The 26,623-nt window shown below is 42.3% G+C and overlaps 1 protein-coding gene across 1 annotated transcript in view; it reads right to left on the reverse strand.

Moving 5' to 3' along the window:
* Positions 1–26,623, reverse strand: part of TANC2 (tetratricopeptide repeat, ankyrin repeat and coiled-coil containing 2) — a 343,337-nt gene that overhangs the window by 67,317 nt on the left and 249,397 nt on the right. The window contains exons 9-12 of the mRNA XM_021709161.1: positions 25,106–25,387; positions 20,281–20,414; positions 8,709–8,940; positions 1,143–1,309 (exon numbers count right to left, since the gene is read on the reverse strand). Of these exons, the coding sequence (XP_021564836.1) occupies positions 1,143–1,309; positions 8,709–8,940; positions 20,281–20,414; positions 25,106–25,387 (815 nt within the window). The remainder of the gene's footprint in view (positions 1–1,142; positions 1,310–8,708; positions 8,941–20,280; positions 20,415–25,105; positions 25,388–26,623) is intronic.

A 26,623-nucleotide genomic window follows, 5' to 3' on the forward strand; every position in this document is an offset into this window, starting at 1 on the left:
ATTAATAATAAACATCTGCCAGGTGGTGGTATGGATTAGAAATATAGAAGGCAGTAAAGCAAACTGGTCAATATATAGGAATTACTAAGTGCCCAGGAGAGGGGAAAAGGAGGGACTTAAATGCACTTATTACTTTCTGTGCACTTATTATTATAGGGTTACATCAAAATAGTGGAGTGAGTTTATTATGTTTGAGATATTAATATTTGTCAAAAGAGGGGACAGGTTAAAAAAAGGCTGAGAAACACTTGTAAACCAAGTGCGAACATATAAAGAACGGGAGATACCAACTCAGCTACAGGCGGAGTCATTTGTCCTCAGAACACATATTTTTATAGGCTCAGTCTCATATTCCTTGTTCTTCTTCCAGGCCATCTTAAGTGACCAGTAAGTGAGCAGGGAACATAATAATAATAAAAAAATTATTGAATTATCTCCCAGTTGTAGTAAATTTCATATAAAGTCCTAATATTGCCAATATTTGGTAGCGGAAGGCACAGGCAGAAGATAAGTCCACCTTCAGGATACAGGAAGGGTGTTTAAGGCCAGGCACAGTGGCTTGGGCCTGAAGTCCCAGTTACTCTGGAGGATGAGGGGGAAGAATCACTTGAACCCAGGAGTTCGAGGCTACAGTGATCTCTGACTGTGCCACTGTACTCCAGTCTGGGCAACAAAGAGCCTGCTTCAAGGAAAAAAGAAAAAAGAAAACTTATTTAAGTAGAAGAAGGGAGAAGACCCAGAAAATTCAACTCTAGACTGTAGAATGAACTGAATTTTGCATCAAATGATAAAAAATGATAAATAAAAGTCAAAGTGATTGGGACTTTCTCTGCACTGCTGTCCTCAGGACAGAGTTTACAAAAATGGACTTCTTTTCATGCTATTTTGAGAGCCATTTAACCAAACCTTATCTGGAACAATGAGAATGGGAATCTGAGAGTCATATACAAAGAGTGCTCCTTCTAGATCATATCTCCTAATCTCACAACATAAGAATAAGTCTTTGGAAATTCTTCCCAGTGCTCTAGGATATGGCAGGAGCTTAGAAAGTGTTATCACCAAGAGAAGTAAAACCTAGAACTTTTCCCATTTAAGCCCTTTCCAAGGAGAATAACATGGTTTAAAAGCAAACAAACACATACCTGTAAACTGGTCCTAACTGTTACAATTAGTTTGAGCCAAGAAGGAAATTTTCCAATCATTTTACTCAGAAATGATACAATTGTATCCCCGTAATCCGGTTTGTGAAATTCTGCTTCATTTAATCCATCAATTAAAATGATGAAATCTTCATCTGGGATTTTTCTCTCTGAGATAGAAAGAAACAAATTACTTAATAATTATTAAGTGGATAAGTAAATTCTTTTTGGGTCTTTGATCACATATACATTTGGAACAAAAATATTTAAAAAGGCCTCTCATGTGTTTACTGAATGCTCAGGACACAGAATTTATTATAAAGATATGGAATTGTTCATTTAGTAAAATTTATTTAGTTTTTCATCAAGTGTGAAAGCTTTTGTCATGTGTGTGTGTGTGTGTGTGTGTGTGTGTGTGTGATCATTTTCAGAAATCCCCATATTAACAGCTGTGAGACAGCTTAAGCACTGGAGTGAGATTCTGTATGTGGAAATTCCTTTTTCTCTTACACATGAAAAAGCTGAACAGAATTTGATCACACTTGTTTAAAGAGAACAGAATCTCATGTGCTTTTGGCAGTTTTCCGAAAAGGGTCCATTTAGTGTCTCAGGCAGCACACAGGACTGTTGTGCACTTGTAGCAGGAAGGACGGACGGAAGGACAGAGAAAGGAATCCTCGCTGACAGAGCTGAAGCAGGCAAGCTAGACCCAAAGACTCCGGCCGCTTCCTAGACTCCTCCTAAAGGAACCTCAGTGAGACCGGTCCCTTCTGCGATCTTCCCAGGGGAGAGGGGTCAAGTGGGAAAGACCAACATTGGCCACATTGGTGTCTAGTTGCCCTCTGGACTCTACATGCTCCCAGACTGACAAAATCAGCTTCCTTTAGGGTTAGGCAAAATAAAAGGGCTTGGCAAGACTCTGGGCGTCTACACTAACTAAATGCTTGAACAACATCGAACATCCAGAGATTTAAAAATCCCTAGACTGAGAGAACGTTTCAGTATAAGTGGACTGTGAGTAGTAAGTAAATGCTACTAGTTAGTAGGACCTGACGGGTTGCAGGGAGGAATGCAGAGCAAAGAGAGCAGCAAGTTGTTGGATTCTGAAGTGAAAAACAGGTTTTAATAGAGGAGGAGGAGTAGGAGGAGGAGGAGGAGGAGGAGGAGGAGGAGGAAGCCGAGGCAGAAGAACACGTCTGTGTCTGTGGACTTCTGCAAAGACTGGCTTTTTTCACCTTACTTGTCAAGACCAGTAGAAACTGCACAAGCTATTTTGGTTTTACATTTGAAAAACACACAGATTTTTTTGCAACGATGAACATAATACGGTTTTATGCTTTTCTCCCAAAGCATAAGCTTCATATAAAGAAATGTAATCTCTATCCTAAATGCTGTAGGTCAGTTCTCAGATAATGAAAAGTTTAGCTATGACTTTCATCTGGCAGCGTTTAAGGGCGAGAAATGACTGGACCCTAGCTCTGTTAATGGCAAGAGCGAGTGAATGGCATCAGGTGACGCTGCACTGGGAAAGCACAGAACTCCCTGAGGGGGTCCAAGGTACTAAGGAGGCAAGAGGTGCTTGAAACGAACTAGAATTCACCCAAACAACGGGCCGTCATGTTCCTGATTCCGAGGTCTCTGGCTCCCTTAAGCGTCACTGTGTCTCTGATTTCCACAGAGGAGCTTTCAGTGGCACTCCGCTTGGCTGGGCACAGTCGCCCGTCCCACTCAGTGGGTGCTGGAGCCACCCTGCCCTGGTTCCGGAGGGCTCACGGCAGTATCCTCAGGCTGGCTGCTCAACAGTCAGGGGCTTGAGATGGGCAGTGGGGAGATTTACACCCCGGACACTCGCAGCTGTCCTCCCTCAGGCGGGTGGTTAAAAACTCAGGGCACACCACAGTCCCCACACTTCAGTTACACGTCTTAAACTTAGCTTAACACAGCTTCCTTCACAAGAAAGTCATGACCTTCAAGTAGAGAAAAGGGCTGACGATGATGCATCTGTTGCGACTGTCTTGGGAAAACATTTCAAACACGTTCTCAAGCAGAAAAGCCAAGGTGTGCACTGAATGATGATCTAGACATTTTTTATGAATCAATAATTCATTTGCTAATAAAGCATTTGCATAAATTCTTAGATTATATTATTCATCTAGTGAGTAAAGCAGATAACATACCAATTCTTATTTTTAAAAAGAAATATTTACCTCCCAATCAAAATAACTATATTCTTCGAAATCCTGGTATTTTTTTCCCCCAGGAGTCACCTCCTTTGAGGTACTTACAGGTCACCTATTATTTTTGGTTATACGAAGTGCCAACAAACATTTCATTATTTAGGAAGAACAGCGTATTTATCTAAGGATATCCAATCTTGAGGATTCAGAACAATAAATGCAAAGAATTTCCTAATGCAACTAATATTGTAAAACAATGAGGACTGCTCCTAAAATAATTTCTTTTCTTTTGCTAAGAAATAGGGTTCTCCTTTCCAAGAACTAACTGGCCCGACCCTGTTTAGCTTTGGAGATCAGACGAGATCAGGTGTGTTCAGGGTGGTATGGCCGTAGATGGGAATATGGTTTCTCAACTACAAGTTTAAGGGGTGAGGTTTTAATGATCTTTAGACACTGCCTTCCAAATGCAGCCAGCCTGATAAGAATGCTTCAGCATGTTCATTTTCGAACTTTTGTGGAAGTGGTATCAAAATCACGAGCTCTTATAGAACTATTTTTTTTTTTTGAGTTGGAGTCTTACTCTGTCACCCAGACTGGAGTACAGTGGCACAATCATGGCTACCGCAGCCTCAACCTGCTGGGCTCAGGTGATCCTTCTGCCTCAGTTTTCCAAGTAGCTGGAACTACAGGTGTACGCTATTATGCCTGGCTTATTTTTTGATTTATTGTAGAGATGAGGTCTCACCAAGTTGTCCAGGCTGGTCTTGAACCTGTGAGCTTAGGCAATCCTCTCACCTCGGCCTCCCAAAGTACTGGGATTATAGGTATGAGCCACTGCATCCGGCCTTTTCATAGAATTTTACAAATAAAAATTTAAAAACGAATCAGGAAGGCTGGGCTCGGTGGCCCAACCTATAGTCCCAGCACTTTGGGAGGCCGAGGCGAGTGGATTGCCTGATCCTGTGGGTTTGAGATCAGTCTGGGTAACTTGGCGAGACTTTGTCTCTGCAATTAACAACAACAAAAAAATAGCTGGGTGTGGTAGTGCGCATCTGTATTTCTAGCTACTTGAAAGATTAAGGTGGATGGATCACCAGAGTCCAGCAGGTCGACACTGGGGTGGCTGTGAGTGTGCCACTGTACTCCAGTCTGGGCGATGGAGATCCCAACTCTAAATAAATAAATAAATAAATAAATAAAAATAAAAATTAATCGGGGACTCACAAAGGATTCCTACTTCATATTTTGCCATGTAAGAACATTTAAGCTATAATCACCATCCACTGTTACTATTATTTTATAGGATTAAAAAGAATTTTAATATTAGAAAAGTAAGAGAGACATGATCGAATCTTTCGATACATACACAGGTAAAATTACATCATATCTACATCCACATTGCTCTGTTTTCTTATTTGGTCCTGGGCTAATTCGAAATTTCAGGTGTGGCCTGGCACTTAGGAGTCGTTGCTCAGGCTGACAAGCCACAGAAAGGTTCCCCAAGCCCTTTCACCCTGTCTTTTTTCTATTGTTCAGATGTGTGATCCATCTCAGATGGATTTTTGCGTACAATGCGAGGTAAGGGTTGAGATCCAGGTAGTCCCCACACTTATCCAGTTGCTCCAGGACCACATGATGACAAAAATCTTCTCTCCCTAACCCGACATCTTTGAACAAACTGATTGCATAAGTGTGGGTTGTTTCTGGACTCTCCGTTCAGCTCCAGTGATCTATTTTCTATCCCTGCACAGATACTGCCCTGTCTGTGGAGTACAAGAGCTGACTCAAGCTGGCTCATGAGAGCAGACTGCTAAGATTTTATGCATCAGTTCGGCCCCCATCCCTGAGCTGGTTGTTAAACATGGACTAGCACATCACTGTCTGTCACGCTTAGGGCAGTAATCAGTAATACTGTAAGGCCTGAATCTTTCACCTTTCTTCTTTTTCAAGATTGTTTTAGCTATTTTTGGTCCTTTGAATTTCTGAAAGCCGTCAATTTTTAAAGAAAAATTCTGCTAGGATTTTGATTGGGACTACGTTGAACCTACAGACCAGTATGAGGAAAAACTGACATCTCCCAGTCCACATATATGGCATGCTTCTTTCATTTACCAAGCTCTTTAATTTCACTCTACAATGTTTTCTTTCACTGTGAAGGTTTCACACATCTTTTGTTGAATTTATTTATTACAAGTATTATTTATTTTTTGATGCCACTGAAAATACTATTTATTCCAGTTATCTATTCCTTTATCAAACAGCGAGGTGGTTACTCGAATGCCTGGAGCTAGGGATGGAAGTTGAATCGTGATTTGGAGACGGGACCGTCAACTGGACTCTCCTTGTAGCTGGTGTTGCTTCACCGCATGGTGAACTTGGGGTAGGCTTCTCACGTGGCAACACATGCCTCAGAAGCAGATGTTTCAGTGAACAAGATGGAAATTGCAAGGTCATTTTGGACCTACCTTCATATGTGCACAGTGTCACTTTGCAGGGCTCTATTTGTTTAAGCAATCACAAACCTGCCCAGAGATGGGGGAAGAGACACAGATCCCCACTTAATAATGTCAGATTCTGTAGCCATGTTTTAAAACTAGTGGGTCTTTTTTGGGGTACATTCTTTATAGCTTTCTAGGTAAACAATTATGCTGTCTGCACATAAAGACAGTTTTGCTTCTTCCTTTCCGACCTTTATACTATTTGCTTGCTTGCATATTTTCTTACTGTACTAGCTTGGACCACCAGTGGAATGATGGCTATAAGTAGTGAGAGTGAGAGCACATTCTGTCTTGCTCTTGATCTCGGGGGAAAGTATTTAACATTTCACCATGACAATATGTTTATCGGACTTAACTTCCTTCTATTCCTAGTTTGTATAGTTTAAAAAAAATTCCCTTCAGCCAAACCGTCTAAATTTGCAGTTTTTATCATTAATTTGTGTTGAATTTTGTCAAACGCTTTTCTGCATTTATTGAAATAATTATATGGATATTCTCCTTTATTCTGTTAATATATTATACTGATTAACTTTCAACTGTTAAACTCGCACTTCATTCTTTACCAAGTAGGACTAATCAATTTGCTATTGCTTTTTTCAGGATTTTACTATTACAGGAGAAAGGGTCTTGCTCTGTTGCCCTGCTTGGAGTACAGTGGCACGATCATGACTCAATGAAGCCTCAAACTCCTGGGCTCAAGCAATCCTTCCACCTCAGCCTCCTGAGTAGCTGAGACTACAGGCTTGTGCCACCACACCCAGCTAATTTTTAAATTTTTTGTAGATGGGGTCTTGCTATGTTGCTCAGGCTGGCCTCCAACTCCTGGCCTCAAGTGATCCTCTACCTCAGCCTCTCAACGTGTTGAAATTACAGTGTAAGTCACTGTGCTCAGCCTATAATTTTCTTTTCTTGGAAGATCCTTAACACATTTTGGTGTCAGCATTATGCTTACCTAATAAAACAAATTGGAGAATGTTCTATTCTCTTCCATTTTCTGAACACAATTGTGTAACACATTTGACATTATTTCTGCCTTAAATGCTAGAAACAATTAAACCAATTAATCAGTGAAGCCAGGATTTTCTTGCTGGGAAGATAGTTTTCCTTTTAGGCTACAATCAAATTGAAGAGATTAGTGCTGTTTAGAGTTTCTATTTCTTCTTGAATCACTGTTGGAAGGTGGTGTTTTGTTAAAGAACATGACCACTTTAGCTAAGGTATTAAATGTACTGTTATAAAGTTTATAAGGATCCTTTACTTTTACTTTTGTTTCTTTTATTTTTTATTTTCTTGAGTCAGAGTCTCACTCTGATGCCCAGGTGGGAGTGCAGGGGCACGCTCACAGCCACTGCAGTCTTGACCTGCTGGGCTCCAGCGATCCTTCCACCTCAACCTTCAAAGTAGCTGGAACACACCCATCTAATTTTTTGATTTATTGTAGTGAAGTCTTACTTTTCTTTTAATGGCTATGGAAACTGCAGTGATATCTCTTCATTCCTAATGTAGTTAATTTGTGTTTTTCTCTCATTTTCTTGGTCAGTCTTGCTGGGGTTTATCCATTTTCACCATCAATTTTCTATTTCATTAACTTCTGCTCTTGCTTTACTATTTCCTTCTTTCTGCTTAATCTGGGTTTATTTCTGTATTTTTCTAGTTTATTAAGACAACTGATTTTATAATATTTAGTTGGAAATATTTAATAATTCTCTTTGTGATTTCTTCTCTGACCCATTGGTTATTAGTATGTTTTTGTTTTTTTTTGAGTTGGAGTCTCACTCTGTCGCCCAGACTGGAGTGCAGTGGCTGCTCCCGGTCACCGCAGCCTTGACCTGCTGGGCTCTGGCAATCCTTCCGCCTCAGCCTTCCAAGTAGCAAGTATGTTGTTTGTTTATAAATATGTGGGGGTTTTCTTGTTATTGATTTCTAATTTAATTCCATCGTATTAGAGAACATTTTCTGTAAGATTAATTTTTTGAAGTTTGGAGATTTGTTTTAAGTCCCTTAAATATGGTCCACATGCACCTGAAAAGAATGTATATTCTGCAACTATTGGATAGTGTTCTATAAATGTCAATTAGATCAAGTTCATTGATAGAACTGTTCACATCTTCTGTATCCTCACTTTTTGTCTACTCTAATAGTTACTCAAGAGAGAGGAGTTAAAAATCTCTAACTATGACTGGGTATTTGCCTATTTGCCCCTTTATTTTTACCAGTTTCCGATTCACATATTTTGAGTGTCTGATACTAGGCACATGCGCACTTATGATTATTTGACTTTCCTGATGAATTGGTCCTTTAATGTCCCTCTAGAAATGAAGGCATCTACTATCTTTAAGGAAATGGCTGCCTTTGGACCATAGCTGACACTAGAATTGCAGAGGAAAAAGGGAGGGAAGGCAAGAACATGAATGGGGATGAATTTCATTTAATTTTCTTCACTTTTTAAAAATCACAGCTTTCCTGAGACACCCTTATGCTTTTTAAATGATTTCTAGTGTACATACGGGCTGTGCAACCATGGATGCTATGCTACTTTACCTGAACTGATGGGGTAGCAGGAAATAGGACATGAAGACTGGGGAGATGCCTAGCCACAGAAACTCCACAACACTGAGCTGGAACCACAGTTACTGACTTATTTGACCTTCACGACAAGGACCGAAAACCGCACTGTCTCTGGCACGAAAAAACACACTATATTTGGAAACGAGAAGGAGGACTTTGAGCAGCAGTCACTGCAGGGTTTTTCCAAGCGCAGCCTTTCCTCTGTTGACTGCGTGCGCGGGGACATCAGCGTGCAACCTCTAGTGTTGGCCACCTGACGAAAACAACCACTTCCACAGCAGGGCCCCAGCCTACCGCCCTTCGCCCACACCAGGCCTCATCTGTACCTCTGTGGAGACTCTCTAGGGGCTCCAGCACGCCCCTCCGGAAGGAGGCCAGGGGGTCCTGCACACAGGAGCGAAGGCTCAGCATGCTCTGTAGGTGTGGCTGCCGGAGAAGCTGCTCCCGGTAGGCTGCCAGCTGTGGAGAGCGGCAGAGCAGGGCTGCGACGTTGTGGACGAGCTCGGGCACCAGGCAGGTGTAGGCGTTGTCTGCCTGGCAGTAATGATACGCCACCACCTGCGGAAGACAGAGGACAAACCAGAGGGCTCAGTGGGGCAGAGGCAGAGGCTGCGCAGGGCCACGCCGCGATACTGTCCCGCTCTCCATCCCAGCCTCTGCATGTGAACACGAGAGCCACAGACCTAGAGACTGCCTGACTTGTGGTAGGATCCGACATCTGATACACTTTCTTTTCTTTCTTTCTCTTCTTTGAGTCAGTCTCCCTCTGCTGCCTAGGCCGGAGTGCAGTGGCATGTTCACCGCCACTGCAGCCTCAACCTGCTGGGCTCAGGCGATCCTTCCACCTCAGCCTTCCAAGGAGCTGGATGACAGGCATACACCACTATGCCTGGTTAGTTTTTAAAATTTATTGTAGAGATGCCAAGTTGCCCAGGCTAGTCTCGAATCCCTGGACGCAGGCAATCCTCTCGCCTCCGCCTCCCAAAGTGCTGGAACGATAGGCGTGAGCCACAGCACCCAGCTTGATAAACTATTTCTAATGTATACACAGGATATTGTAACCCAGAATTAAAATTTATAAATAAAAGTTTTCCCTCTGGATTATGAGAAATAGAAATCATTCTGAAAATGAAGATTTACATTAATATCACTAACATTTATTCAGCATGGAGAAGTACAGCAGAGAATCTAATCTTGTAACAAAGCATTAGGAATAAAATGATTAGAGAAAAATCATGTTAGTCTCAACAAACACATATTCTTACATCACTGCTTTGATTACAGTTGTATTATAAACTAAGCCTCATAAAAAAATAATTCATATTTAACAATTAGGATTAAATGTTTTCTGAGCAGCCTTAGAGTATTGGAATTAGATAAAAGGAAGAAAAGGGTGAGATTTTTGTTAGATGTAGATTTTTTTTTTTTTTTTGAGACAGGTCCTCACTCTGTTACTACGCTGGGGTGCAGTGGCACAATCATAGCTCACTGAAGCCTTAACCTCCTGGGCTCAAGCTATCCCCCATCTCAGTCTCCTACAGGTTCGCGTCACCACACACACCTAATTTTTTATTTTTTGTAAAGATGAGGGTCTTGCTATGTTGACCAGGCTGATCTTGAACTCCTGGGCTCAAGCAATCCTTCCACCACTGGGATTTTGGGTGTGAGCCACTGAGCCTGGTCTAAATGCAGGTCTGACGGTCAAATAACTTAGAAAATTTATGAGTCTTTTTTGCCTTGAAACATCAACCTTACTGTTCTATACAGTACATATCACTGATGTTTACACACGTATCTGCTTTTATGTTTCTCCACTTTTCCTGGCATCGCTGCCCCGCCAACCCAAGTTCCTTCTGACCAAAGGGCTTCCTTTAGCTCTACTTTAAATGAAGGTCTACTGGCAACAGATTCTCTCAATTTTTGCTCCTTAGAGAATGACTTTATTTTATTCATGATATTGAAGGGATTTTTAAATCTCTGATTTCTTTTCTGCAAAACTTTAAGACTCAGGTGCTACACAGGCATGCTTATTACAGGGACGCACTGAGTGGTGGAAGGATGAGGTCTCAGGGGCTCCCTCCCAGACGGCGAATGCTGTGCCCTGTGGGTAGCTTCTGAGTCCTCGCCCCATTCCTACCTCTCCCCTCACTGGTGTTCCCAGGGTCTCCTATTTCCATCCTTGGGCCTGTTGAGTGCTGGTGACTGAGTGAGAACATGTGGAAAAAACCTGCTGCTGGTTTGCACTTAGGACGATGATCTCTAGCTCCGTCCATTTTGGTACAAAGGTCAGGATTTCACTCTTTTTGATGGATGTGCATATTCCAACGCGCACACATACCACATTTTCTTTATCCAGTCAACTGCTGGAGGGCATTGAGGGTGGTCCATGATTTTGCTACTGTGAATAGTGCTGCAACAAACATATGAGCATTGGTATCTTTTTACACATTGATTTTTTCTTCCTTTGGGTAGATCCCTAGGAGTGGGATTGCTGGGTCAAATGGTAATTCACTTTTTAGTTTTTTGAGAAACCTCCATACTGTTTTCCATAGAGGGTGACCTAGTTTATAATCCTGCCGACAGTGGGTAAGCATTCCCTTTTCTCCTCAACTGCACTGGTATCTGCTGTTCTTTGATTTTCTACTAATAGCCATTCTGACTGATGTGAGGTACTATCTCATTATGGTTTTATTTTGCATTTCTCTGATGATCAGTGATGTTGAACATTTTTTCATTTGTTTGCTGGCTGCTTGGGTGTCTCCTTTTAAGGAGTGTCTATTCATGTCCTTTGTCTACTTGGAAAAATTATGAGTTTTGATATCATCTAGGGTCTAGGCTGTCTGGCTAGAACCTGGAGTCTTCAAGCTGCTTTTTTTTGGGGGGGTTATAATTTGCACAGGGCTCACCTGTTATCTTCTGGCTGTTTTCCCTTCCTTAGGGGCAAGTACAGAGCGTGTTTTTAACCTAGACCATTCTTCTGGCTCATTATTACCCAGAAAAGTGATAGAATTGTTTAGAAAATACAGAACTGGCAGGGAAGTTTCAGCTTGAATGCAGAGAAAACCCTTGGCACGGTGCCCTGCACATCGCAAGTCACAGTAACACCAGGTGATGTCGCCATCATCACCATCACCTTCATCCTCAAGGACCTGTACTCTGTCTTTTTCACCAACCAGCTTTGTGCTTATAGGCAACAGGAATTTGTCCTGGGGGCATTCATGGATATAACACTGGAATTCCAGCTCCCCAGTCATCTCCTAGAGAACAGTCATCCACTGATGAGCTCTGCTTTGAAAAGACTCCGCATCTACCAGTATGGTCATTCTAGCTCTCTTAACACATGCTAGAAATGTCAATTTTTAATAAAATAGCTGAAACCTTCTCATTAAAGATAAAGCAACCAAACAACACAGGAGATGTTACTACATGTATAAAACTGAAGATAGGAACTTCTTGTGAGAAGCAATGAAGTCTGAGCATAACACAGAAAATGGAAATCAGAGGTTATATTTTAAAAATCGCCACTCTTTTGATAGCTCAATTAATGCTTCATTATCCACCTTAAACACAACATAAGGAACCCAAAGAAAAGCTCACCAGTAATTGATCTGTCTCTCAATGAACAGTGAATGTCAGTGGTTACGTCTACAAATCTCCACTTGATAAAAAACACCTCTGAATCAAATAAACTTTGGTCATATTTTACTTCAATTGATTCCACATATCGAGGCTACGTATAGCTGAGCAAATCAACTGTACCATTTGCCTAATGTAACAGAATATCATTTTAAAGATAAAAATTGTGAAATTTAGAAAAAAGTTCATTTACCAACTTTATTAAAAATCATCTGTGCTCTTGTATGAATGATGTTGCAGCTAACAAAAGTCAAAGCCTAGGCTATACACCTCTTTCTTGTAATTTTAAATTTTCTTTGTCCTTCCAAACATAAAATCTTGATGCTTTTGCAGAATTCAGGTAGTAAATTCACTTATCTTCATTAGATTTGCACTGTGGCTCAGAAGAGGTTATCTACTAGACAGTTTAAAGTAGCTAGGTAGCGTGTACAAGGGGGAACCTCCCAAAAAACTGGAATTTATTTATAAAAAATTGTGTGTTTTTCCTTACATGTTTAAACTTCAGTAACCTTCCAAGTATTCTCTACTGGATGCAATATGCCCATCAAGACACCTTTTCCACTGCTCAAAACCATTTGTGAACTCGCCAATTTTGATGACTTTTGATGCTTCTGTTTTTTGCTTCACTTCTTCTACACTGGCAAAAAGTTTCCCTTTGAGGATTTTTTTCATCTAGTGAAACAAAAAAAGTCACTTGGGGTAAGAGCAGGTAAATAGGGAGGGTGGGGAATGGGCGTCATGCTGTTCTTGGTCAAAAACTGTTGGACACCCAGTGTGGTGTGGGCAGCTTGTTGTCATGGTGGAAGAACCAGTCACCTCTCTGCAACAACTTGGGACATTTCCTCCACAAATCATGATGCAACCTTCTTGAAACTTGCAGATAAAACTTTGTCTGATCTGGAGGAATAAATTCCAAATGTACTACAAGAGACTCACTCGCCAAAACATAATTCTGGATTTTTTTGGGTCCCTCTCATGTAAGCACATACAATCTGTCAAAACATTTAGTACTTTCCCCAAATTTCCTATTAATATTATCAGCAACTTTTCCTATGCATAAAAATAGAAAATCAGCCTGGAAATGTAGGGTTTTTTCCTTCAGTCTCCCACAAAACCAGAGCTCAGTGACAGAGGCAAGGTCACGCCATACACGCTGAGTAAGTCATCCTGTCCACCTACATGCCACCACGATCGCCATGGCTTCTTGGAAATGGCTCAGGATGAGTCCATCCCATGAAGTTGGCAGGTAAAGCCAGTCTCAAAAGAACTCCCCCAAATTTCACTTTTAGCCATGTCTTTCTCACATTATCCATTTTTTTCATCTCAAGTTTCCCTGAACTTTTTATTAAAACAATTTTGTCTAAAGTAAACCTGATGTGACCAGAGTTACATTAATTCTTTGGAAGAAGAGAGCAAGGAAACTGTAGGTTACTCCTGTGAGAGAAGAAAGAAAAGGGCAGGCCTGGGGGCTCTACAGGGCAGTAAGAGACCAGAGGCCAGTGTAGCTTGTGCACAAACTCTCTGGATTTGATGCTATGGCCAAGAAGTGATAACACGAGTTCTACATTTTGTCAAAGGGACCGGGTGGCAGCAGCTCTATCAGGCCTGTGGTCAGAGGCCCACACTCTCCACCGACCACTTCATACTTTAAAGGAACAGTCTGTGACAGGACTGAACCAATCCCACATGAAGAAAGGGCAGCGCCTAGCATCTGAAATGCATCTGGCCCTAAAGTCTAACTGCCGTCTTCACTGGCTCTAGCTAGTATCACTTACACACGTTGCAAGGTCCCTCTTTTGGGCCAGCTGCAACATCAGGCCTCCTGGCATCATGCGTTTTGTGAATGTCATGTCTTCTTCCTCTTCAAGAGTGACTTCCTGATTGATCACCACACCCTTCAGGTTCAAGTTTGATGTTTAATATTTGTAGGGACCTGGTAGCTCACAGTATATAACAACTTCCTCTTCCTTTTCTCTTGCCCCTTAATTCTGATTAACCCTCACACTGGAACTGGAAGCCAGGAAGAGCTCCCAGTCTTGGGTTCTGTCTCATTTTTGAGCTTGGAGCCCTATCTTTTTTTTTTTGGTAACAGGATTTTTATTTATTTATTTTTACTTTGAACTAATTTTAGACTTTGGAAATGTTGCAAAAGTAGTATACAGAATTTCCCTGTATCCCTCACTCAGCTTTGCTTATTTAAAAAAAAAATTTTTTTTTGAGTTGGAGTCTCATTGTCACCCAGACTGGAGAGCAGTGGCATGCTCACGGCCACCATAGCCTCGACCTGCTGGGTTCAGGCAATCCTTCCAAGTAGCTGGAACTACAGGCATGCGCCACCACACCTGGCTAATTTTTTGATTTATTGTAGAGAAGTGTTCTCACCAAGTTGCCCAGGCTGGTCTCGAACCCGTGAGCTCAGGCAATTCTCTCACCTCAGCCTCCCAAAGTACTGGGATTATAAGCATGAGACACTGCACCTGGCCAGCTTCCCTTATTATTAACATAACCATAGCAAAATTCACATTGATAACACTTTTATTTAAAGACATTATTCAAATTTTACAGTTTTCCCACCATGCTTTCTCTTATTCCAGGATTCTATCCAGGACCCCATATTGTATTTAGCTATTTCTCTTTAGTCTCCTAGTCTGCAGGAATGTTTAAGTTGGATACAGTGGCTCATGTCTGTAATCTCAGAACTTTGGGAGGCCGAGGTGAGAGGACTGAGTCCAGGAGTTTGAGGCCAGCCTTGGCAACACAGAAAGACCCTATATCCATAATAAATCAAAAAATTAGTTGAGCATGGTAGCACACGCCTGCAGTCCCAGCTCCTTGCAAGGCTGAGGTGCAAGGATTGCCTGAACCCAGCAGGCTGAGGTTGTGACAGCTGTGATCCAGCCTGGGTGACAGAGTGAGACTCTGACTCAAATAAAGAGTATTTTTATTTGCATTTCTCTAGTTATAAGTGAGTTTGAACATGTCATCAAATGTTTCAGGGCCATTTAAATCTTTTCGTGTGTGTGCATTTTCTGTTCATATCTTTTTGCCCATTTTTTCATGTTTTTTTTCCTTTTTCCCCCTCAAAAAAACATTTTTTTTTTGAGGTGGCATCTCACTGTCACCCAGGCTGGTGTGCAGTAGCAAAATCACGGCTACCATAGCCTCGACGTGCTGGTCTCAGGCGATCCTTTTGCCTTAGCCTTCTAAGTAGCTGGGACTACAGGTGCACACCATCACACCCAGCCAATTTATTTATTTATTGTAGAGACCAGGCTATCTCTGCTATGTTGCCCAGGCTGGTCTCGAACTCCTAGGCTCAGCCAACCTTCTTGCCTCTGCCTCCCAAAGTGCTGGGATTACAGGTGTGAGCCACTGCACCTGGCTTTCCTCAATTTTTAAGAGTTCTTTAAATATAAGCGATATGAACCCTTTATCTGTGGTACATGTTACAAATGTTTTAAAAATCATTTTTATTGATTCCTTGAAAAATAACAATAAACCTATGGCACATTAACATCTAAGAATGTATTTTTATGAAAATAGCTTTTTCAGGGTAACCCTCTCTGGTGGCCCCTTTCTGTTCTGGAAGCTTTTCTGTCCTCTCAATAAATTCTGCTTTCTCACAAAAAAGAAAAAAAGAAAAGTTCTTTCTCAAAGCAAACATTTCAAAAAGAAAAGTAGCATTGTTTAACATTTTTGCAATAGACTCCCACATCTGCTTCTGCATTTGATATGTTCTGTAAAGTATTTTGGGTTGCAATATATGAGGAAAATCCAATCACACATGGTGTGTGTGTGTGTGTGTGTGTGTGTGTGTGTGTGTGTAGGGAAGATGGGTATTCTTACGATGCTAGAACTTGTCAGTGGTAGGTTTTTAACTTATGATTATGTTTGATAAATAAATCATAGTTGTATACATTTACACGTACAGTGTGATGTTTCCAAATATGTACATACTGGGAAAAGATTCAATCAAGCTAATCAACATAGCTGTTGCCTTGCTGACCTATCATTTTCATGGTGGAATCTTTAGAATGTACTTAGTTATTTTGAAATGCATGATGTCTTACTATTACTACTGGTGTCACGTGTTGTGGAACAGATCTCAAAGCTTACTCCTGCCGGTCTAAGACCTGATGCTCCTTGATCAACAACTGCCCATCCCCTCCCTCACCTGCCTCTGTACCACCATCTCTTCTCTATTCCATAAAAGTTTAATGGTTTTAGATTTCATATGTAAGTGAGACCATGCAGTATTTGTCTTTCTGTGTCTTGCCTGTTTCACTTAGCATAATGTCCTCTAGTTTTACCCAGTTGTTACAATGATAGGATTTCCTTCTTTTTAAGGGCTGAAGAGTATCTCATTGTGTACATATGCCACATTTAAAAAATCCATTCATCTGCTGCTGGACACTTAGGTTGATCCCATAGTCTGGCTACTGTGAACAACGCTGTAATGAACATGGGAGAGAAGATAACCCTTTGATATACTGATCTTAGTTCCTATGGATATAAGAAGTGGAATTACTGAATCACATGGTTGTTCTATTTTTCGCTTTCTATGAAACCTACATGTTGTTTTCCATAATGGCTGCACTAATTTACATTCCCGCCAGAATGTAAGTTTCTCCACACCCTCGCGAACACTTGTTATCTTCCATCCTTTTGGTAAAAGCTGTTCTTACTGATATGAAGTGATACGAGGGGAGATGCAAGAAAACCCTGGAGTTATCTTTTGGAGGGAGGGCCCCTCGCAGTACACTTGAAATTTGTTCCTCGGAATCAAATGGCCTATCCAAGTTTTTGTCTGGAAGTTTTGAGAGGGTTGCATCATGGTTTGTCGAAGAAACCTCCTGAGTGGTGGCAAACAGGTGACTGTTTCTTCCACAATAACAAGGTGCCTGCCCAGACTGTGCTGAGTGTTCAGCAGTTTTTGACCAAAAGCGGCATGGCCCTCAGGCCCCATCCGCCCTGTTCACCCGACCTCGCCCCGAGCGACTTTATTTTTGCTGCTCTGGATGAAAAGAGTCCTCACAGGGAAACATTTTGCCAATGTAGAAGAGGTGAAACAAAGAACGGCAGAAACCCGTAAAGGCATCACAATGGACAGACGAGTTCCAAGATGGTTGTGAGTAGTGGAAAAAGCGTCTTGACGATACTGCATCAAATGGAGAGTATTTTGAAGGTGACTGAGGTTTAAACGTGTAAGAATAAGCACAATTTTTATATATAAGTTCCTGTTTTTTTGGGTCTCCCTCATATCTCACTGAGGTTTTAATCTGCATTTGTCCAATGACTAGTTATGCTGAACATTTTTCTCATGTGCCTGCTGTCTGTATGTCTTCTTTTGAGAAATGTCTGTTCATGTCCTATGCCCAATTTTTATGTGGGTTGTTTTATTGCTGTTAAGTTGTTTGAGTTCCTTGTATATTTGGATATTAACCTCTTATCAGATGTATGGTTTGCAAATATTTCCTCCAGCTCTGTTGATTTTCCATTCACTGTGTACATGTTCCCTTTGCTGTGCAGAAGCTTGACATCTTGATGCCATCCCATTTGCCTATTTTTCCTGTTCTTTCAAGATCTTTTTTGAATATTTTCTCTGTCAGTTGTCTTTTGACTATTCATGGTGAAGTTTTTTGTCATGCAACATTAAAAAAAAGTCTTACGTAGTTGTCGATCTTTTCTTCTGCTCCTTTATATTTAGTTCTTGGTGAGAAAGCCTTTTCCTCACCATGCTTTCTCCTGATATTTGTATGGCTTCATTTTTTGATATTTAAATCCCTAATCTGCATGGAGCTTATTCTTCCACATGGTGTGAGGTATGGCATCGTTTATCTATGTGGCCCAGCACCATATAATTACAAGTCCAGCTTCAGCCAGCGTCCTGTGTCCACAGGCATTTGGGTCTGATCGTGAACTTTCTACTCTGCGCCACTAGTCTATCAGCCTATTTATGCAGTGAGGCCTGCTGTTTGGATTATAGGGGCTTTATAGTGCGCCTCAATGTCTTGTAGTCAGAACCCTGCTGTTTAATCAGCTGTAGCAGAGCTCAGGGTGATATTTACCTTTGTTATAATTTTAGATCTAAATAGCTAGATTCCACAGATTGCTACTATTCAATTATAAATTACTGATTACCTAGCCAAAGGGGGTTAAGGGCAAGGCTAAATAAAAATGTTAAAGAAAAGTGACTAACTTACTTAGCTCATCTGGAATTTCTAGAGAAGCAAATCTGGCATAACGTAAACAGTCTAAGTGAATTCAACCTACAGTTTATGAAACCCCATCTCAGAGGACCGGTAGAATTCCAGACTCTCCACCAAGATTCATGCTGGAGGCATATGAAGCTGATTCTGACTTGACCTTATAAATTGGCTGGGGACCATGACCATGTGTAAGCACCCAACTGAGTTCCTCGAGATTTCCTAATGGAAAATACTGACATTCACAAATAGTAACTGAACTTCCACGTGTGCCAGGCACTAGGCTAAGTTGTGGAGATACAGTAACGAGTGATATAAATATGAGACCCGTCGGCCCTTCACAGTTTATCAGGAAAGAGACAGTTAAACAAGTAATAATACTGGTGGGATAAATACTATGAGAGAGGAAATATAGGATGCTACACAGTTGGGGCACCTTAAGGTAATTTAGGAGAGCCAGAGAGGGCTTCCTAGCAAAAGCAATATTTAAGCTGAGATATAAGGAGGACAAGGAACCAACCAGGGTGTGGTCGTTTTCCAGACAATGGAAAACAGTATGTGCAAAGGCCCTAAGGCAAGACATGGCTTCGTACTTTCAAGGAATTGAAATCAGTTTCAGTGTGACAAGAGTGTAAGTGGGGAATGGAGGCAGATAAGGCATGGCAGGGGTTTTCAACTGGGGTGGCCATATCTGGAGACATAGTTGTCATAATTGGGCGTCGAGGGAGTGCTCCAGGAAGTAGAGGTCAAGAATACCTCTAAACATTCTACAATACACAGGACAACATTCACTCCATACCTCCCATCCCCAGAATTATCTGGTCCATAATATCTATCACTGAGTTAGATAAACAAAAGCCTATAGTCCGAGCTACTCAGGAGGCTGAGGCAGGATGACTGCTTGAGCCCAGGATGTCAAGGCTGTAGTGAGCTATGACTTGTGCCACTGTGGTCCCGCTTGGGTGACACAGTCTCAAGAAAGAAAAAAAGTATGAGCAGAGAATGAAGATGCTTTTAGAAACGTTCAGTGTGAAAACACTTATGCCGTAGGCATCCTTTCTTAGGAAGCCACCGAAGGGTATGCATCATCAAAATGAAGAGTAAAATAAAAAAAAAGATGGCACATAATTCAACACAGACATGACAGGAACTCCCAGGAAAACAACTAGGTGGTAAGCCTTGAGAGGATCCCAAGTCCAGATGGAGCTTGACAGAGGCTTTTGAGATAGACGTCTCCAGGGCAGAAAATGTAATTGATCAGTATGGAAAACCGTATCAGAGACAATTTACAAAACTTCATTAAGGGCTATAGAATGACTTAGTCAAAGGTTTAAAGAAAAATAAGCAAATTTTAAATGAGGCATTTCATAAACCCTAAGAAAAACAAAATTGTTCAAGAAGGAAACGTTATTCTTGGCTGCAGAGCGCACTAAGTTTGCACAGTATCAATACAGAAAATACTCTAATATGGATTCTGCCAAAAATCATGACATAACTGTATTGGGACGGTGACAGGAGAAAGGAAGGTAAAAGAGCTGTTAAGTCTCAGCATCCATAAGAAGCAGCAAAAGATAACATGCAAACTAATAAAAAGCTTTAGCAATATACGAGCATTGTCTGGAAACAGGGAGGGGAAACTCAGAGAAGCTTCCCTCAGAGCTCTGGGCGGGAGGTGCGGGGGGTGGGGTGTTGGGCAGAGGAACAACTGCTGGTATGGAGCACCATTTGACTTTCTTATGCCACTTTCACAAAAACAGAAATTTCAGGAAAGTTTTGAGCTGAGAATAACATTAAAAGTGCTGATTCCTTGCACAGTTATGCGGCACAAACTAGGTAAACTAGGTAACGTCTTGAGTCTCGACCTCTGCTAAGTAGTCACTAAAGGACTGGGTTTCCAAGGTCTTTCCAGCTCTATGGCTGGGATCCCACCGTAAGTTTCTCCATGTTTGCCCTGTACCCTTTCTGTACTTTGTTCACTGTGCTGAGGGTCATCCTACTTTGCTCCCAAACACTAAAGTGGAATGACCCCGTCCTCGGCGCAGCAACCCTACTGCACCTGTGCGGCGAGTCTTCGCATGGCCTCCTCCTGCCGCCTACGCATTTCTGGAGTTCCTGGGCAGCTTCCACTGGTGATGGAGGAGTGGGCTGAAGGTGGCTGTGTGAGTGGCAGCTCTCTGTTGGCATCCGCATCTGAGTTAAAAAGATGAGATGTTTGCATCAGGTCATCACAAAACTCTGAACGACAGGAACGTCGGGTAACTTCTACTAGTCCTATGACCCAGCAATCCCATTCCCAGGTATGTACTCAAGAGAAACGAAAACACATGTCCATGCACAAACTTGTACACAAATGCTCACAGAAGTGTGATTCATAACAGCCAAAAAAGCGGAAACTTAAATGTCCACCAACTGACGAGGAGGGAAAATGTACTAGATCCATAAAATGGACTATTACTCAAACAATAAAAAAGAACAAGATACTGACACATGCTATCACATGGATGGCCCTTGAAAATACTATGCTAAGTCAAAGAAGTCATTGAAAAAAAAAAAGACCACATATTGCATGATTCTGTTTACGTGAAAGGCCCAGAATAGGGAAATCCATAGAGACATAAAATGAATTAGTGCTACCCCGGGTTAGCAGTAGAGGGCTAGCGGAAATGTGAGGACTGACTGCTAACAGGCAGGTGTTTCTTTTGGGGGGACGAAAATGGTCTAAAATTAGATTACAGTGATGGCTGTACAACCTCGTGAATTACACTAAAAATACTGGATTGAACACTTAAATGGGTGCATCATATGACAGGCACATCATAGCCTAATAAAACTGCTTAAAATATTTTAAAGATTTCATTTGTTCCTGTTATTTAGAAAACGTATTCTCACTTACTACTAGAAATTATAGACTATGTTTATGAAGAAGATCACACATGAAAAACAAATACAGCCGGGTGAGGTGGCTTAAGCTTGTGATCCCAGCACTTTGAGAGGCCGAAGAGAGAGGATTGCCTGAGCTCAAGGGTTCGAGAACAGCCTGGGTAACTTGGTGAGAACTCGTCTCTACAATAAATTTAAAAAAAAAAGTAAGCTGGGTGTGGCAGTGTGTGCCTGTAGTTTCAGTTACTTGGAAGGCTGAGGCAGAAGAATCCTAGCAGGATTCTTCTAGCAGGTCAAAGCTGTGGTGGCTGTCAGCGTGCCACTGCACTTCAGCCTGGGCAACAGAGAGACACCCACTCAAAAAAAATCCCACAAAAGTAAATATCTGAAGTGGTTATTTGATGACCACTGGCTACAGGAAAGAAGAAGGGATAGGGGAGGTAGTGCTCACTTAACTCCCTCTCAGTGGGAAAGAATTCAGACTTCTTTTATCCACTGGTGCAATAACTTTCTTGGTCAATGGATAGAGTTCTGGATAATTACAAGGGGAGGGTGTGGAAGTTGGCAGTGAAAAAAGCCTAAAGAGTTGTGTGATGTTTTGAGTTGAGGTCAAGTTCTGTGATTGTGTGTCACTGTACTATTCATTCACTCTCTCCTCCCACTCCCCTTTATTTGGTATTTGATTTTGTGGGTATTTACTGTCCAAATACTCTATGTCTTCTAGCTACTCCCTTTTGGAGATGCTCTCCTTTTTGTCTGAATGCCCTACTTTCTGTTTGGAATTCAGAGAACAGAAGAAATAAAAGTTAACAGGTAGGCAGCAGTCAGTGTACACAGCAAATTGTCAAAAGAGACTTCTGAAATGACCAGAGCAGGGAGGGGAAGGTTACTTAACGCTGTTTGGGGGCTTGGCAGTTGTTGGCAAATGTCAAATTCAAATAATAACTACACTGAAACTTTTAGTGAGAGGAAAGTAGTTTTGTTTTCGGCTTCCCTAACTACTGTACTGAGTATACCTATCGTTAAGCCATAATGTCTGAATCATACAACACATCTATTTTCACAAAATATTTTTGTCCTTTGTGTGTGTGTTCGGAGGGTGGATAATCGTGGAGACTGATGGGGGAGTGGGGCTTGGGAGAGGAGGCGGAAAGCAGGTTGACAGGCTGGTGCCTGCTGACAGCTCTTTTGTAGCTTCCTAGGGAAAAAACAAGGAGGGGGTGGCTGGGGGCTAAGTGCCCGTGGGGGCAGGAGAGCCCAGCAAGGCGGCACTGCAGGACTCGCTGCTCCCATCTTCCACACACAGCAGCAGAGTGGGCAGGGGAAGGAGAAAGGATAACAGACTGTGTGGGGGCAGACGCTGGGAGCTCCAATAATTTTCCATTAATTTTCATTATAACTGTACCATTGCTATCACTGACCAAGGATAAAGAAAGCCAGTGAGAGTCCAATAAACTGATCCCAGCTTAATATAAGTTATACTCTGTCAAAAATAAACCGACTCTCTCTATTCAGACATCGTTCTTATTTATTAATTAAAGAATTCTGATGCTGCCAGTAACATATTCGGTGCCAGCTCATATAGTAAGTTAGACTTATGCCAGCAAAACGCAGCAGTCTGACCCTTCTTTAAGGACCACAGGTTTGCTACGATGGTGGAGGCAGGACATGGTTTGCCCACCAGCAGCTCACCACAAATGACTTTCTGTACGGCAATGCTGACTGGGGCGATTCTGATACAGACGTAACTATATACTGCAGCTCCCCAGCTCCTTTTTAAGTTCTGAAAAATAACTATCAGGCCAACTCTCCAGTCTCAACAACGGACACTTATCTCATGAACGGGGAGTATTCCAGTGTTTTTGGAGATTTCCAGGATTAAAAGGCAAAGATGCTAGAGAACAGCCTAATGAACTGCCTTTACAGATCCTCTGCTGTGGGGAGCCTGGCTGCTTTCCATTAACTCCTGCTTTTCCAGGCTCGGGTGGATCCCAGGTACCTTTGCTTTCTGGGAAAGCAGCTCTCTTGCCCTTGGGACTCACCTTCTGCCATGCATGATTCTACCACTCTGTTATCTGCAACAGCGATACACAGAGGAGCCAGAGACACCGCTAATTCTCTGGTTTTCTTTCTGACACACTCAAATAGCCAACCTCCTGGCCTACTCGGATAAGAAGTGGTTTGGTATGATGGTTAAGCACTCAAAGGAAAATAACGCAATAGGTGTATAAAGTTACTTCCAACTAGGAACGTGTTTTCAGAACCAAATTTTAGCACAGAAAACATTCTTAAAGATCAACTAGGGACATTTATTCAATTTACAGATGAGAAAACTGAGGTCTAAAGAATTAAAGTAGAATTCTCACGTTCACAAAATGTACCCCATTTTGTGCCCCAATTGAGTTTTGGGGCACAAACACCGGGCTCTTGAACCCCACAGACTATGCCAACCTACCTCATAAGAGCTTCATTTAGAAACTATGCCTGATATTCCTCCCAAGAAAATAATTTGTCTAGGCCTGGCATGGTGGCTCACGCCTATAATCCTAGTATTTGGGGAGGCTGAGGTGAGAGGATTGCTTGACCCCAGGGGGTTGAGACCATCCTGGGAAATTTGCTGAGACTTCATCTCTACAATAAATCAAAAAACTAGTTGGGGGTGGTGGTGCGTGCCTGTAGTTCCAGCTACTTGGAAGGCTGAGGTGGAAGGAGGTCACCTAAGCCCAGCAGGTCGAGTTTGTGGTGGCCGGGAGCGTGCCACTGTACTCCAGCCTGGGAGACCTGGGTGATAGAATGAGACTCCAACTCAAAAAAAAAAAAAAAAAGAAAAAAGTAAAAAAAATGAAAATAATTTGTCCATACCCATTTTTACCATACCCTAGTGTAAAGGGGGAATTTTGATCAACTAGTTTTCTCTCTAGTTACTAGTTCTTCTTCCACATGTAGACAGCTGTAAGTTTACCAAGGATAATCTGCCTCCTAATGACACAAGACTGCTAGCTAGAGTCCATAACGAGCCAAGATGTCTGGTTAGGTCTCTAGCAATGTGCTAGACCCTGTAACTACTCTGATCTCAGACAAATCATTTCTAGTGGCTGCTGCTGATGTCTGTGGTGAACTAGATTACTGATTTGGACTAGCAGAGCGATAGTCTCGTTTGCTTTTTTATAACTAACAAAAAGCAGGTAGACTAGTTCTCTACACATAGCGTGCAGTATGTACAGAAAGAACATGGATACATTTCTGTTTATTTTCCTTACTTGAGTTGTACCAATAAGGAGAGGCTGCATAACACAATGAGCAAGAAACAGCCTCTGAAGCCAGACTGCTCCTGCTCACCACATACTGGCCACAGGCCTGGGAGAACTTACTCAACCTCTCTGGGCCTCTGAGTACTTACCTGTGACAGGAAGACAACCTCGCTGAGCTGAAAACACAATCGGATGAAACTAATATTTGCAAAGTACTCATAGAGTGTCTAGCACATATCAAGTATCATATGCATGTTTTAAAAATAAACCAATGAAGTCGTGATCATTAAGCTGTGGCTGCTTGTGAGGAAAGAAGCCTGAGGACATACGAGAGCCCAGCACCTCCTATGGTGGCAGGAGAGACCTTCAAGACGTGATGAAGCCCAAGCGTGCGATGCTGACGTCAATGGCAAGGAAGCGAAGGCTGCAAACAGACTGTGCTGGCAGGTAACAAGAGCTGGGCACAACTGGGCGGGACCCAACAGCAATGGATGCAGCGGCTCAAAGGCCATCGCCACAGTCACCCACAGCCAGGTCAGCCCCATAGCCAGCAGGAGTTCCAAAGCATACATAGGTGACTGCGGGATATGTGAGTCAGATGTCATATTCTTTCTCTCAACTCTGAATTAATGGTCCTCACATGCAAGTCAGGTTTTGCAGATCAGAAAAGGACATGGGACCTACTATGACTGTGCCAGAAAACCTCTCTGAGTCAACGAAGCAGGGAGTCCTTTGAACAGGAATACATACGTTTAGGGGAGGCATGTGGGCTGTCTGAGGCGATCTGTCTCATCCGCGTACCATGGCAGCTGAGGGCCACCAGTCTAGAGATGATGGCGGTTTTGCCAAACCCAATGTTTCCCACAATCACTACTCCTTGGTTCACGCTGGCGTCTGAACTCTGCAGTTGAGCATCTATTTCGTGGAAAACCCAATCCCGGCCAACAAACACCGACTCTGTAGTGATGCTGGGTACTTCAAAGAGGAGCGGTTTCAGGGAGATATCTGGAGGCCTATAAGGTGCAAAGCGAACTGAAAGGAACAAGAGAACACAGAATTTAGGTCAAAATCCTGAGAGAAACTAGGAGATAAAAAGGCAGTGGGGCAGTGGGGCTCAAGAAACATTTACAGTATGATGGAATTCTGGGCTTACTCAGAAGGAAAAACACCTCTGAATGTTGGTTCCATACCCGATAAGCAATGCAGGGGGGCTAGAGCCATCTGACAGGACAGATGGCAGAACACAAACACCGATACACAGTAACGATTTACTCAGTCAGAAACTCAGGGGACATTCAGAATGATTAAACGCAGGCATGACCCAAGCACTCGCAGTCAATTCAGATGCAAGAGTACGCAGTCAAAGGTTCCAATGCCCCTGCTCTTCCTGGGGATCAACTCTGAATTGTCAGGTTACGGGCAGGTGCAGGTGTGGAGCTCCTCAGGACAGGCCAAGCTGTGGGGGGCCTCGGGTAGCTCACGGCAGCAGCTCTTTACCAGCCACAAAGGATGCGTGGCAACATTTGGCAGCCGATATGGCTGTCCCAGTACAAATCAGCAGCAACTCAGTTCTGAAGAAGGCTGTGTAACGGAAAGACGCTTGCTTCTTTAAACACAACAATGAGAACAGTAACTCCCGTAAGTTCACAAAGACATATTTTTTGAAATCTAGTAGGTATATTAGGGGAAGCAAAGGCCCTACAAGCTCTTACGGTTTAAATGATCTTAAACATGTTAAGCAGACAAGGAGGCAGAAACCAAGCTTCTGCTCAATTTCCTTGCACCTGTACTGCCTGTATTCACGCCAATTTAAAAGGATGATTTTTGGCTTACACACGTCTTGGGGACAGATTCCCACTGCTTTTCTCAATAATTTCCCCCAACTTGTACAATTATGGAAAGTGCGAAGGGCCAAGCACGAGCTGTACTTTCAACAGTTCTCTAAGAACGCAGAATTGATGTGACCTGATTTCAAAGGGTTTTCAACCTGATTACTTTGATGGTAAAAGGAAGTCCTCCCTGATCAGCCCTGTCAGGGAGTGCCAAGTGCCCTCCTGATTGTTCCTGGTGTAGCTCTACGACGTAACAGTTTATCTGTCTGAAACTAGGTAGTTCTGTACCTTTAATCTTAGCATACATAGTGACTGATATATACGAGTAGTAGGTGCTCAGTAAATGATTCAGGAAAGAATTAATTAAAAATAAAGTAGTACACTCTAACTCCATTTTATATTTTGGAGCACAAGAGAGGCCAGGAGTGGGAAGAGG

This window comes from Carlito syrichta, unplaced genomic scaffold (assembly GCF_000164805.1).
Source record: "Carlito syrichta isolate Samal-C Ts95f unplaced genomic scaffold, Tarsius_syrichta-2.0.1 Scaffold169039, whole genome shotgun sequence".
NCBI lineage: Eukaryota > Metazoa > Chordata > Mammalia > Primates > Tarsiidae > Carlito > Carlito syrichta.